Raw genomic sequence first — 14,067 nt, 5'->3', positions numbered from 1 at the left:
GTGGAACCGTTACAATTCTTGAACCTAAGTGAGATTTATGAGTCAAGTATACCAAAGTGAGAAAGATCGCATTGAAGGAAGAGGCTTAGGCCTGAGGGTAGGCAAATAATGTATTCTCGATGGTCATTTTTGGACTAGAATTGGTAGAGTGTGAGAGTCTCAAAACTCTTTTTTTTAACGTCTCATGTTCAAAAAAGAGTCGACCATGTGGTTAGTCGCATTTTCTTGTGTATGTTTGTTCGTTTCAAATTGTCATTCGTGTCTCCCATGATATTACCCTACTCCAAATAGTATGTCATTCACATTCTATTATTGTTGAGATGTCACTCTCGTGAGAAGACTTAACTTATGAAATACTATCATTAAGTAAACAAGGATAGCCGGATTTAGTTGCTAAGTGCATATGAGTCTTATGATCGAAGTCACAAAAAAGAGTTTCAAATGGGAACACAACTCAATATTGAGAACCATATGCGTAATATATTTTTCTCAATCCTTCAGTAAAGTTTCGGGGACGAAACTTCTTTTAAGGGGAGTGAAATTGTAACATCCCATTTTTTGTAAATAAATTAAAAAGACTTTTTAGTAAAAATAAATAAATAAATAAAGTTTTAGAGAACGGTGAGGTTTTTATAATTAAATAAATAAAGAAAAATAGTTATAATAAAATAATGGTTTGAGGATTATATATATATATATATATATATATATATATATATATATATATATATATATATATATATATTTGATTTATTCATTTGATAGGAAATAAAATAGAGTTCCTTTTTATAAAATAATTAAAATAAATAAATAAAGTAGATAATAAGTTGTAAGTACCCTAAGTATAAATAGTGATATGTTATGTCAGTTTTCAGACTGACGATAGCTTTTACGACTGTTCTTCCTCTCAATTTCATTTTTCCCTCTTCTCTTCCCAAAACACTCTCTTTTCCCGCATACCACCTAACTTATCCTAGAAAAAAGACGATCTCAAATGGATTTACCGTTGGATTATCGTGAATTTTAAGCACCAGGTGCTCAACTCAATTTCAAGCATTCTCACCATTGGGAAGTACGAGATCATGATGGAGCCGAGAGAAATATCCTTCGCATTGTAACTTTTTCCTTTTCCACAGAAACCCAAAACTGTCTCGGTAGAACTATGATCCCGATCTCGTTAACCATTGGATTGTCCTGAAATTTTGATATGCGGTTTTTGATTCAATTCTTCACACCTACACCATTGGGATTCGCGGGATAATATTTATGAAGAGATAAAAAGGAATCATACGAAAATAGTACAAATGGAGGCTTCAATCCCTTTTCCTTCTCTCTAACATTGAGAACCCTATTAGAGCAATTAGAGGAAAATCTTGAGTAATATCAAGAAATTTCCAGAGATGCCGATATCATTGCCGGAACATACGTGAGCCCGCTTAGAGGTAGGGGATGAGTTTATCGCAATTGGGATTACAATGAACATATGTAGTGATCCTTAAAGGATTAAATTTGGTTTATTTTGGGATGTTCATTAAATGAAATTTTTTCTTTATGATTATAAATACAATATTGATGTCCTGGTGTAAATTGGTTGATAAAATAGAGTGCTCTTGATGTTTTCATTTTTTTCATACCTATGATTTTGATATAATTGTGTGAAATTATTTGAGGGGTTTTACTCCCTATGTTGTGCTAAACCTTTTGTATAAATTTTTATATTGAGAGTATGAAATTGTGATTCAAATCGTGAGTATGTGATAAATTGAACCTGTGATTAAAGGTAAAATACATGTGTATTGAGTTGTGAGCTATGAACTGTGCAATCACACAATTGTAAGACCCTTTAAGGGCGACGAGTATGGTGATGTGATCCACTGTGGGAACCCGACGAGTCAAAATGATTTTGAAAACAATTGAGTAGTTGTGTGTATCGCATAGTTCATAGGTAAAGTGTATATGATTCATGGGGTGTGATAACGTGTTAAATTGAAATTATACCATTGTAATTGAGATCGAGTATATGTGATAAATTAAGTATGTATGTGATTGAGATGTGTGCATTGAAATGTTGTGTGCATTGAGTTATGAACTATGAATTATACAATCGCACGACTATAAGACCCTTTAAGGGCGACGAGTTAATGTTAAGACCCTTTAAAGGCGACAAGTTAATGCTAGGACTCTTTAAGGGGGACGAGTTAAAACTATTTTGAGAATAATTGAGGAGTTGTGTGTTTTGTACAGTTCATAGATAAAGTCTGTGTGCTAAAATGTTTTCTAGGTTGGACCTGAATCAGGAGGGAGAGACCTTGACAAACCCTTCAGAGTGTAAGCCTTAAGGGTAAATACACCCAGTTTGAGTGTTCCTTTAAGCCTATGTTGACCCCATATGGTTGGAGCATTCTCACAAAGCAACGTGACCCTGACTGCTTTCCCTATGATTTTACCTAGTGAGAGTGATCTGACTTACTAGTGTGTGGTTTGTCTTGTAATGTACTCTTAGGCACCGACGAGGTTTTTCACTGACATGATACCACATTGCATATATGATTGAGTCTTAGTATATCTGTTGCATAACGCTTGTGTATTATTCGATATTGATTGATTTAGTGATATTGTGTTTGACCATTGAGTACGTGAATGCTGTGAAAACAAATGAGATGTGTGGTATTGTGATGTGATTTTGTGTGACAAAGTTGTGAAATAATGTGAGTGATGCTTAAGTAAGCTGTATTTTGTTTATATAATGTTTATACCTACATATTATCTTATTTCTCTCTATTAGTTAGGAATGTGATAATTCACTCCTTGTATGTTGTTTGTATTTGGGTCTTGTGATGATATTGAACTTTGTGTTCGGAGGAACAGATGACTAGGTGAATTGTTTTAAGGAACCTTGTGATGAAGAACGTCGGGACACAATGTTCTAATAGTATATGACATTAGGATATAAGCTTTTATATTGATTATATGAAGTCTTAGATGACCTTGTTTGAGCCGAGATGAATTTATTATCTATTTTGGACAAGTTTAAATATGATGTAAAAGAAAATGAATGTGAGTCTTTTATCCTTTGAAATGATTTTTTTTTATAAATGTGTTTTAAACACTTTTGATTAATTATGATTTCTTTTCTTTTTATAGTACATATATGTATGAGATAGAGAGTGTCATATACATCACAAAAAAAAGAGAGCACAAAAAATAATAATCTTTTAATTTGAATTAAAAGGTCTTCCTATATATTCTTTGATATATTTATTTTTAAATTAGAAAGATGTTCACAAAACAATTTTATTTTAATATTAATCATAATTTAAACTAAGAAAACCAGAATCAAGAACAATAATAAAATTTGTCTAAAATTAATAAAAAAAAACACAAAAAATCCCATACAACTTAAATAAAATTAAAAAAAAAAACACATACAACCAATATAATTATTGTTTTTCCCTAATAAATCATGTCATAAAAAAAAAGATCACAAAGCTTAAGCCTTTTCGCGGGAATCTAAAAAAAAGAAACGAACACATCAAATGGTATTAAAAATAAAATGAAAAATAACAAGAAACTCAGGGGCTCAAAGTTCCCTCGTGATGTTCTATTGGTCTAAGGTGCCATATAAAAAAAACTGCAACATGTCCGATATATTTGGAATAGGGAAAGATCGGTCGACTTACATGTTTATTCAGTACTACTTCAGAGAGAGTAGTTTTAAGAAGACCACCACAGTTTTTTCAACATCCTGATCCACCTGTTTCCAAACACTGGCTTAATTAAACAAAAGATCACAAACACGTGCAACAGCGATTACCACACACCTTCAAGTGCTTTTAACTGCTCATTTTTCTAACGTATTTACCATCAACTATTATAACCGCTACAAACATTTTATTTTAACTTCCAACAGCAATTACATATTTCAAAACAAATTACACCCGACTACGTATACAGGTAACTTTTAAGTAAGAGTGTCTTTTTTGCACTTGTAATAATAATAAAAAAATAATTTACCTGACTGGTTAGGCTGCTGCTGCTGCTGCTGCTGGTGGTTTCTAATTCAGTAGGGTTTGTCAGAGATGATCCAGGAGGTCAGTGTGGTTGGTTCACCTACGCATAATAATATATATGCTATGAATGGAGATGAAGTAAAACTATAAGAGATGAATTATAGAATGGTGGCTTGCGGGTGAAATGAAGAGTGAGGGGATGCAAGCTAGGGTTTGCTGCCTGCAGGTTCAACCATAATTAAGAAGAGCCAAAGGTAGTGAGTACGTACGTGCAGTGTGGTGCATTGAGGTCAAATCTGAGAGCAAAACTGAGGGAGGGAGGATAGTACGTGATGGTATATGTGTGAGTATTCTTATGTTAAAGGATAATTAAGGACGATGGATCTAGGGGTGTGATGCCTACATTTAAATATGTTTTTTTATTTCCTCTATAAGTAAATGTCTTTTCATTTTTAGTTTGGTAAGTTTATTTTTTAAATTGCAGTGTATGTGTGTTTTTTCTATTGTGATTCTTATGCGATATTTTGTTTATTTTTAGTTTTATAAGTTTATGTTGTTTTTTAAAATTTTGGTCTTTACAAGTATAAATTTATTGTATAAGTATAAACTCATGAGAATTATAAATAAAAAAATTAAAATTTTAAAGAGATTAAAATTATATATATATGAACTTATGAATACTAAAAATAAAATAAAAAAAGAACTTACTAGAAAAAAAATTAAAAAAAAAAGATTAACTTAGGTGAACTAAAATTAAGAAGATAAACTTGTAAAAAATAAAAAATAGTAACTTAGATTAACATTGAAAAGGACCCCATGAAATAAAATTGGTGGGCAACGTGATCCGTGTTGTCTTTTAGTGGGAGTGGGTGAGAGTCTTATTTAAAAAAAAAAGGAAATTCTAAACTTGACCAGAAACAATAATAATCAAAAGTTTAATTATTTTGATTGGTCATTTTGTATAGCACATAACCACCCTTGATTTCCGTCAAATACGAACAATTAATTGTTGCACATTTTAAAAAGAATACAAGTGTTATTTCTTTGTAGAATTCGTACATAATATTCTTTCATATACTATGACAAATTGCAGTTCTCATTAAAAAAAAAAAAAAAGACATCATTGTAAATAGAGTGATTGGTTGCCGCTAGAGTTAGTCTTTGACTTTGTTTTGTGTTTTTTTATTGCAACGTCATGTTGTAATTGTTAGTGAAAATTCAAACCCACCATTTTATAATCCTAAAATATTTGTCTTTGTACTTGTACCTTTATTATTTTAGCAAATTGAGTAAAGAAGTACATCGAAGAATCCATGTGTGAACCACCTTTATTAGCTCAAAGATTATTATTAAAATATTTTAATTGTTCAAATTAAAATTAAATAATTGATGACTTTGTCCTTGTCTTCTTCATCCTGCCCCACCTCTATCATCTAGAGAATCTTCCGCGGGAAAATGAGAAGTGTTATAAGAATTAAAAAATAATAATAATCCTGCCATAAATGATAAATTTATAAAACAAGAAAGATTCCATTTTGTCCTAAAAGATATGCTAACATGCATGTATCCTGTAGATCAGTTTTTCATTGCCTGAGAAACAAAGTGTATATAGAGTAATCATCTACTATCATAAAGTCACATATTTTTTTCTCCTAAACTAAGTGTTCTAGTGGGTCCAAAGAAATATTCCAAAATTTTAATATAATTACTAAAATTTGTAAGAATTTCTGATTTTTTTTGTTAAATTAATGCAACTACATTTCTAATTAAAAATGTATATATAATTTTTTAAAACAAGTTTTAGGATATAATTTGCTTTCGAAACATATTTTGATATTCAAAAACAAACCCCAAGGCCAGTTGGAGTGGTTGCAACCTTTTGGTTTTTAAAATGTAATTATTAAAACATAATGTGTTTGGTAAAATGGAGTTCAAGTAATTTTAGTTAATTTCAAAATTAACCCTTTTATGTTGATTTTCAAATTGATTTTTTTTTTGCAAATTAGAATTTTAGTTTTAAAAAACACATGTTTTTCCCTCTATAAGTAAATATCTTTTCATTTTTAGTTTGTGTAAGTTTATTTTTCAATAGTATTTGTAAGTTTGTATTTTTTTTTTTTTTTAGTTCTTATGAATTTAAGTTTTTCTAATTTTCGTCTCTGTAAGTGAAAATTTAGGAGAATTATAAATGAAAAAATTAAAATCTTAAAGAGATTAAAATTAAAAATTATGAACTTGTGAAGACTAAAAAAAATGAAAAAAAAAACTCGTTAAAACCAAAATTAAAAAAACGATAACTCACCTAAATTAAAATTAAAAAAAAAACTTATAAAAAATAAAAAATAATAACTTAGATTAACTAAAAATATATTTAAGCCAAATAGCCCAAAATGAATTTGCGTTTTGATATTCTAAGATGGAGAAAAGGACCCCCTGAAAAAAAAAATTGGTGTGCGCAACGTGATCCGTGTTGTTTTTTAGTGGGAGTGGGTGAGAGTCTTTTTTTTAAAAAAAAAAAGGAAATTCTAAACTTGACCAGAAACAATAATAATAAAAATTTTAATTATTTTGATTGGTCATTTTGTATAGTACATAACCACCCTTATTTCCGTCAAATAGGATTAATTAATTGTTGCACATTTTAAAAAACTACAAGTGTTATTTCTTTGTAGAATTCGTAAATAATATTCTTTCCTATACTAAGACAAATTGTGGTTCTCATTAAAAAAAAGACCTCATTGTAAATAGAGTGATTGGTTGCCGCTAGAGTTAGTCTTCGACTTTGTTTTTATGTTTTTTTATTGCAACGTCATGTTTTAATTGTTAGTGAAAAATTCAAACCCATGGGAAAATGACAACTTTGTCCTTGTCTTCTTCATCCTGCCCCACCTCTATCATCTAGAGAATCTTCCGCTGGAAAATGAGAAGTGTTATAAGAATTAAAAAATAATAATAATCCTGCCCATACATGATAAATTGATAAAACAAGAAAGATTTCATTTTGTCCTAAAAGATTATAGGCTACCATGCATGTATTCTGTAGATCAGTTTTTCATTGCCTGAGAAACAAGGTGTATCCAGGGTAATCATCTACTATCATAAAATAATATCTTTTTCCTCCTAATCTAAGTGTTCTAGTGGGTCCTAAGAAATATTCCAAAATTTTGAAATAATTTATAAAATTTGTAAGAATTTGTGATTTTTTTTGTTAAATATATGCAACTACATTTCTAATTAAAAATGTATGTATAATTGTTTTAAACATGTTTTAGGAGATAATTTTGTTTTGAAACATATTTTGAAATTCAAAACCAATCCATAAGGCCAGTTTGGAGTAGTTGCAACCTTTTGATTTTTAAAATGTAATTATTAAAAATTAATGTGTTTGAGTAGAATGAAGTTGAAATAATTTTTAAGTTAATTTCAAAACACTTTTATGTTCGTTTTTAAAATCAAGAATTTTTTTTTGCAAATTACAATTTTAGTCTTATGAAACACACGTTGTATGAATTTAAGAATAATTATTGTCGTTACTTCTATCCCCATTATCAGCAATATTATTATTGTTGTTATTATTATTATCACCGTTATAATCAATAATATTATTAACAGCATGCTACTATTATTTATCAGCACCACCGCATCTACCACCTATGAGAGACACAACAAACACTACCAATACCTACATTACCATTATCACGTCTTAATCACCACTGTCACCACATAAATACAACCTAATTTAATAGGATAGGAGACTTTCAGAGTTATCTTGAAAACTAAGTTAAAAGAACTAAAAATCTCTCGCAACACACCCTAAACTATTTTGTAATTCAAAATCAATTTAGAATTAATTTGTAAAAATTCCAAACTGATCTTCCAAAAAATGTTATTTTTAAGTAATCAATCGAGTATTAAGATTAGTTTTGGTTTAAATCTTTTAAAAAATCAAGCCATGCCTTTCTTTTTACAGCTTCTTTAATTCCATGGACTTGCACAACCCTCTCTGAGCATGCATGTTAGCCTATCCCTTAAAAATAGACGCGCAAGTAATTCTGTAAATATAAAGTTAGGAAGTGCCTTATCCCGAGCAACAATCGAGGTTGATATGTCAGAAATTTCACAAAAACCCGTGCATGTTATTTTGCTTCATTAATATTAAGAGTTCTTTAGTTTTAGGTTTCAGTTATGGCTTCCAACCAAGAAGTAACAGTGCCTTGCAGATATTGGGTGGACAATGAACGAAAGCGTGTAGTTATGGCGGAAGCAAGTGGACACTTTGTAGATGTTCTCTTTAGTTTCCTAACCCTTCCATTGGGAACTATCATCCGGCTTGGGAACACATTGGGGCAACCAATAGAGATTGGTTGCATTAACAATCTATTCAAGAGTGTGGAAGCTCTGAACCCAGATGTTTTCTGGAACGACATCTGCAAGCGAATGCTGCTTTCTCCGCGCAACCCGTTAGAATTCTCTTACCAGAGACTAAAACTGAAGGTGGATGATACGCAGCCCACAAAGTATTTCGTGTGTCACATCTGTTCAAAGGGCAGTGATTTCTCGCTGAGTACTTTTGATGAGGTAAAGTGCCACTGTGGGAACTTGATGAAAAGACAACTAGATATGCTGGTAGAGCCTGCTGGTGGCAATGGTGTTTTTGTTAAAGGGGATGCCATGTTCTTGATCTTTGATGACTTGACAGTGCTCCGTAGCTCTCCCAGTGTCTCCTTTAAACCACCACTCCAACTTGGACACAAAGAATTCAGAAAGGTGGAAGAAAAGTCTCTAGATGTTGACACAAATAAGGTAATATTTCTTTTTATTCATTTACTTGCATGAGTTTTTTGGTTAGAAGGATGGAAATGGAAAAAATAAACTTATCCTCCCGATATTGTTTTAGTTGGGCCGACAGAAGTTAGGGAACAGAGATTTTGCCTTATTTTTTCTCTTCAAATAAAGATTTTTACGAAATAGTATGTTAGACTTCAGCATGAATATCTATTGTGAAACAAATAGTTATAAGAGTCATAAGTTTATGCCAATACAAAAAAAATCAGGGGATTATAATGATTGTTTTGTGCTAGAAAATTCAGATACATTGAATTCAAGACATTTTTCCGACTTGCACTTGCTACTTATGTATGCAACTGATAACCGTCCTCGAGTTCCTTAGCTTGTAAAATCGTAGATGCGCAGGACCTTTCCAGGTTTAATGAATTATAACTTCACAATTTGAATTGTTTTATGTTTTCTTTTTCTCAGGCATTTAGCATACTAAAGCAAGCATTAACCTCCAAATCTGCTCTAAGTGTCACATTGGAAAACGGAAAATCTGAGCCATCGTCCTCTTTCTTACCAGATATTGGCCCAAGTCAACGGAAAGATTACATAAAAATCAAGGTAATAGTGAGCAAATCACAGAACAAGATTCTGTTTGTCGAAGCAGATGGAGATTTTGTTGATTTTCTAGTCAGTTTCCTTACAATGCCACTTGGATCTATTATGTACCTTGTGAATGGCAAATTATCATTGGGAAGCATTGATAAGTTGTACACAAGTGTGAAGAATCTTGATCCATCATGGTTCATAGCGTCGTCAAACAAATCCTTACTGAATCCAAAGGTTGCTCCTCATTTTGGTTGTGGGAGCAATCCACTAAATGCTTCAGAAGAAGACACTGCCAAGTATTGGTATGGAACTGGCATAGTGAAGGATAATAGGGGACGTATCATCTATGAAAAGAATATGATTTCAAAGAACAAAGATATGCTAAAAGATCCAAAAGATATCAAACTTTTGGACCCAAGATCCTCTAGAGCAAGAAAATCTGATGTGGGATTTATGAAGAGGCCATGTCTTTTTGTTGTTAGCGATAATCTGGAAGTGAAAGCAATGACGACTTCTTCAAGCATTCCATGTCCATTTATGGAGAATGACCGGTTGTTGGATGATTTGGAGGAACATTTGGTGAAAATCAGGAAGTCACAGGTAATATTCACAATTCAGTACTCCCGACGACTTGTTCTTTTGCACTGCCACAATATTGGATTAAGAAATTTTGATTCATATCAATGGTTTTATTTAACAATATTTGTCTTAATTTTGTCAATTTAGAGGTGACGTTCATTATGTCTATTTTGGTCAGGCACTAAAGATATTGATGGCTTCTTTGACATCCAACAAAGCTGCTTTCACAAGGAGCCTATCCCACTTATTGTGGAATTGGAAATGCCATAGATGCATTCCATGTTGGGGGTTACTGGGAAGGATGAAAATAAGTCACAGAAAGAAAAAAGAAATGGAAGATAAAGAAAGTGAGGAAGAGATATAATAATAATATGATGGGAAAGAAACAAAGGAAAGACAAGACAATGAAGTAGAAAGGTGATGGAAAAGAAAATAGGTAGATGTTAACTGCCTGAACAAGCCAAAGGAAGAAAATAAAGCCTAAACTTTATGGGTGTTAATAACTGATTAGGGGCAGTGTAGAGCAATCCTGCCATATTTTGGTGTGTGAAATTGTAATGTTTAAGGGAATTGGATGGTTATGTAGCTGTATTTAATTCTTTTGTTCTATGAAGTGATTAGAATGTTGGTCCACAACTCTACAACTGCTATTCGGCTCTGAGAAATTGACCTCCGAAAGATCTTTAGTATTCATCTCTTAGTGATATGATCAGCACATCCTGTCTGAAAAATGTATACATCTATATAGCTAGGTAAGGAGAGTTCGAGTTTTTTTGTTTTTTGTTTCTTGTAGTCAGGGGATTTGAAGTTATTCTATTATAGTCGTTGATCGAAATTCTTGATATCTGTAATTAAATAAAATTATGATTTTTTAATTAGACTAAAATCTATAGCAGTGACAGGGTGATGAAGAAGCTTGGTGTCGACTATGAAGGAGTGGATAGGGATGGGTTCGGAATTGGGTAATTGTTTAAAAAGAAATTATGATAAGAATTCGAGCATGAAACTTTCCTCCAAAGGTGCTATATAGTGTCCTTCATAACCATATGGGTTTAAACTTTCATATTAATCCAATATTTATGAGGATCCATATTAAGGTGTGAAGGGGAAAGGTGGACACGACACCCTTATTTTCTATATATTCTCTTCTTCACTCGCCTCTGTTCATTCTTCAGACGTTTTCTATTCACTTTATGGTGGGATATCATTCTTGATATCTAGAAGTCTAGCATGACTCAGCACGAATTTTGTCTTGTTGGTGTCAATACCATTATATAACTTCAGTGATTTATCTTATGGATCAAGTGGAAGAAGTCTAGCATACAGCTGCACACAAGTTGTTTAGCTCCTTGATGGGTTAACTATTGTTAATTTGTACACGAAATGTGTATCACGTATTGTCCTGCTTGAGGTTGATGTTTTAGCTTCAGGGTGTCTTGGACTGTATGATAAGTGCAGAAGGTTGGTTCTGTTTTCAGGATACAGGACTTGTATCGAAATTTTCTCATGTTTTGGTGTTAAGCTTGGACATTCCTTGTGCATAAGAAATGATTTCCTTTATCTTTAATGAATTATTTGGCTTATAAAAAAAAGACAGAGAAAGTATTTTTATAAAACTAAAACTACAGAGGATCTGTAACTGACTCAAAGTCATGCCAAATAAAAGAGAAAATATACATCACAATGTAGGTCAAGATTACTCCACAACACCACTTAAAAAATAAGACTAGCATAAACCTTTATTTCATAATATTGCCATGATTGTTTCCTCCATCAATTATTTCGATGTTGAAGTTCCATTCAACCTAAAAACAATATCAAAGAATAATTATATAACTTTGAGTATTTTGTTTTGTTACGATAAATACAAGGACATTAATCCATATAGAAAAATGACTGCTGCCACATATAGTGCTTCTAGTAATATATATTAAGGCTTTTTTTTTTTAAATAAGAAAACTTTTCTAAACCGGAAAAGTGAAAGATGACAGAGTTTCACGATTGGGGAGGCATTTCCTCCTTTTTGATATGCAAAATACATAAGTATCTTTTCAATATATTTTAAAGCCTTAAATATGTTTTTAATTTTTAATAAATATATAATAAATTTTTGTTTTATGTTGAATCCTTAATAAAATAAAACTTTTTTATCTTTCATATTTTGTTTTAGTCCCTGATAATTTATAAAATTTTATGTTTACTTTCTAATAAATTAACAAATTTTGTTTTAGTTTGTATTAATAACTAATAAAAAATATTTATCATGGAGTGAATACAAATTTATTAGGGATTAAACATAAGTGTCAAAGATCAAAAATAATTATTGTTTTATTAGAGACTCAAAATTTAGTAGGGAGTAAATGAAAAATCAAATATTTGTTAGGGATCAAAAATATATTTAAGCTTATTTCAAAAGAACATATTACATTGTTAGCTTTGAACTTTGTGCATTATTGGAATTAACTTTTCATTTTTTTTCCATTATATTTAAGCATCGTTTTTAACTTCAATTTCAAGCAGTGCTTCAAACACTATTAATATTTTTCAATGATAGGGAAGCCCTAAGAAATGCAGTTTTTCAGGAACAGGTATCTAGTAATAACTTACCAACAGTGAACAGTTCATGAGTACTGGACAATGAATTCCTGAAACAAATGAGAAAAAAAAGTTCAGAAAAACTGAAATTACGATATTATTTAATGATAAGGTTATGCACTTATATACTGTAAAATAGTTTTAGAGTATTATTTAAGATCATAAATTATTATGTATGTATGATAAATATATTAATTTTTATGATAAATATTATGCGGTGATTTGTGAAAATTATAGTATGCATGAAAGGAATAATGCATATATTGTAACTTACCATATGATGCTAAGAAGAATTCCCAATGTTTTTTATTGTCTATATGATTGTATAATGAGTGCTGCCTGATGGATTCCCTGAACAAACAAAAAAATGTGAGTTGATAAAAGATTCAGTTAGAATATAAATACTTCTTTTAAATATGCAATTCAGAGAAATGCACACGACTATCACGATAAATTTCTTTAGTTGGAAGAAATAGGAATTAATTATTATGCATCTTTAAAGTCCATATGCAATCATTACTACATTATCTTCTTAGGCATCTCTAACATTCATTAGTTTTGAAATTAATTACGAAATTGTAGAATGTGCAATCACATATTATAAAGGACTGTTCAACAAAATAACAATAGAGCCAAGAGAGTAAAAGGTATAATCCATGTTATCACTACTATCGTATTCACCAAAACAAGGTTTAAATAATAGTGAGTTGAAAACATTTTCTAAAAGCGAACTATTGAAGGAAGTGTATCAGAATACAACTAATCTTTATGCTCTTAAGGCATGCCTTTGGCAGACAACATATGCAATATGATGACAAGGACTAAGGGGAAGGTAAAAACAGAGTATATAACTCCATGGAAATTTAGCAAAAACATGGTAAAAGATGGAGATGTTGGTTAGCCAAATAAGTGCATATGTATTCCCTAACCATGAGTATTAACTTGCAAAGTTAATACCTACCTAAAACTCCTGCTCTTCCAATTAAATTTGCTCAAGAGGCTTGAATTGATGCAAATCAGGTACATAAGAATATTTCATTTTAGGGCATTCTGTTAAAGTCACTTGATCCAAGGAAGGGAATTTCAACTTGAAAGTCCCTGAGTAGATTCCTACTATGCTTGGTAAAGAATCAAGAGACAAAACGCTCAGCTGCTCAAATGTTATCTCTTCATCATTGGATTCGTGATCTCCCTCTTTGGACACTATTTCTTGTATTGCTTGGCAATCCCGTATGGAATATGCTTCAGTTGACCTAGACTTTTGGCTGTTGAGGATGTGAACAAATATACCAATCCATGGCATTCTTCAACATTCAAAGAGGTAAGATTTGCAAAAGACACGGTTGACGGCACCAAGTTTTTGATGCTAGGGCAAGAAAACACTTCCAATGTTTCTAGTGTTTTAAGTAAGGGTTCCACCCATGAGTGTTCTAATCCTATGGAATTCAGCTGTTGGAGACTCTTCAAATGTAATTTTTTCAGCTTTGAAAGGACTTTG

General features: G+C 31.4%; 2 protein-coding genes across 2 annotated transcripts in view; one reads left to right on the top strand and one right to left on the bottom strand.

The window, feature by feature from the left end:
- Positions 1 to 4,445, bottom strand: part of LOC102669442 (uncharacterized) — a 117,222-nt gene extending 112,777 nt beyond the window's left edge. The window contains exons 1-3 of the mRNA XM_041012120.1: positions 4,280 to 4,445; positions 4,015 to 4,110; positions 3,681 to 3,754 (exon numbers count right to left, since the gene is read on the bottom strand). The gene's annotated coding sequence lies outside the window, so the exon portion shown is untranslated. The remainder of the gene's footprint in view (positions 1 to 3,680; positions 3,755 to 4,014; positions 4,111 to 4,279) is intronic.
- Positions 4,446 to 7,663: 3,218 nt separating this feature from the next.
- On the top strand, positions 7,664 to 10,860 carry LOC100818003 (uncharacterized). Its single transcript, XM_003551603.5, has 3 exons — positions 7,664 to 8,813; positions 9,270 to 9,995; positions 10,153 to 10,860. The coding sequence occupies exons 1-3, from the start codon at positions 8,196 to 8,198 to the stop codon at positions 10,336 to 10,338; spliced, it is 1,530 nt and encodes a 509-aa protein (XP_003551651.1). The 5' UTR covers positions 7,664 to 8,195; the 3' UTR covers positions 10,339 to 10,860.
- The last annotated feature ends 3,207 nt before the right edge of the window (positions 10,861 to 14,067 follow it).

Source organism: Glycine max, chromosome 18 (genome assembly GCF_000004515.6).
Source record: "Glycine max cultivar Williams 82 chromosome 18, Glycine_max_v4.0, whole genome shotgun sequence".
In the NCBI taxonomy this organism is placed as follows: Eukaryota; Viridiplantae; Streptophyta; class Magnoliopsida; order Fabales; family Fabaceae; genus Glycine; species Glycine max.
The sequence above is the reverse complement of the archived record's forward strand: the minus strand, read 5'-3'. Positions and strand labels throughout refer to the sequence as shown.

What these genes read in the sequence shown, in the direction of transcription:
- LOC100818003 (XM_003551603.5), top strand. Translation starts at nt 8,196, where the DNA reads ATGGCTTCCAACCAAGAAGTAACAGTGCCTTGCAGATATTGGGTGGAC. An exon ending in TAGATGTTGACACAAATAAG is followed by an intron (nt 8,814 to 9,269) that starts GTAATATTTCTT and finishes TCTTTTTCTCAG; the next exon opens with GCATTTAGCATACTAAAGCA. An exon ending in TGAAAATCAGGAAGTCACAG is followed by an intron (nt 9,996 to 10,152) that starts GTAATATTCACA and finishes TATTTTGGTCAG; the next exon opens with GCACTAAAGATATTGATGGC.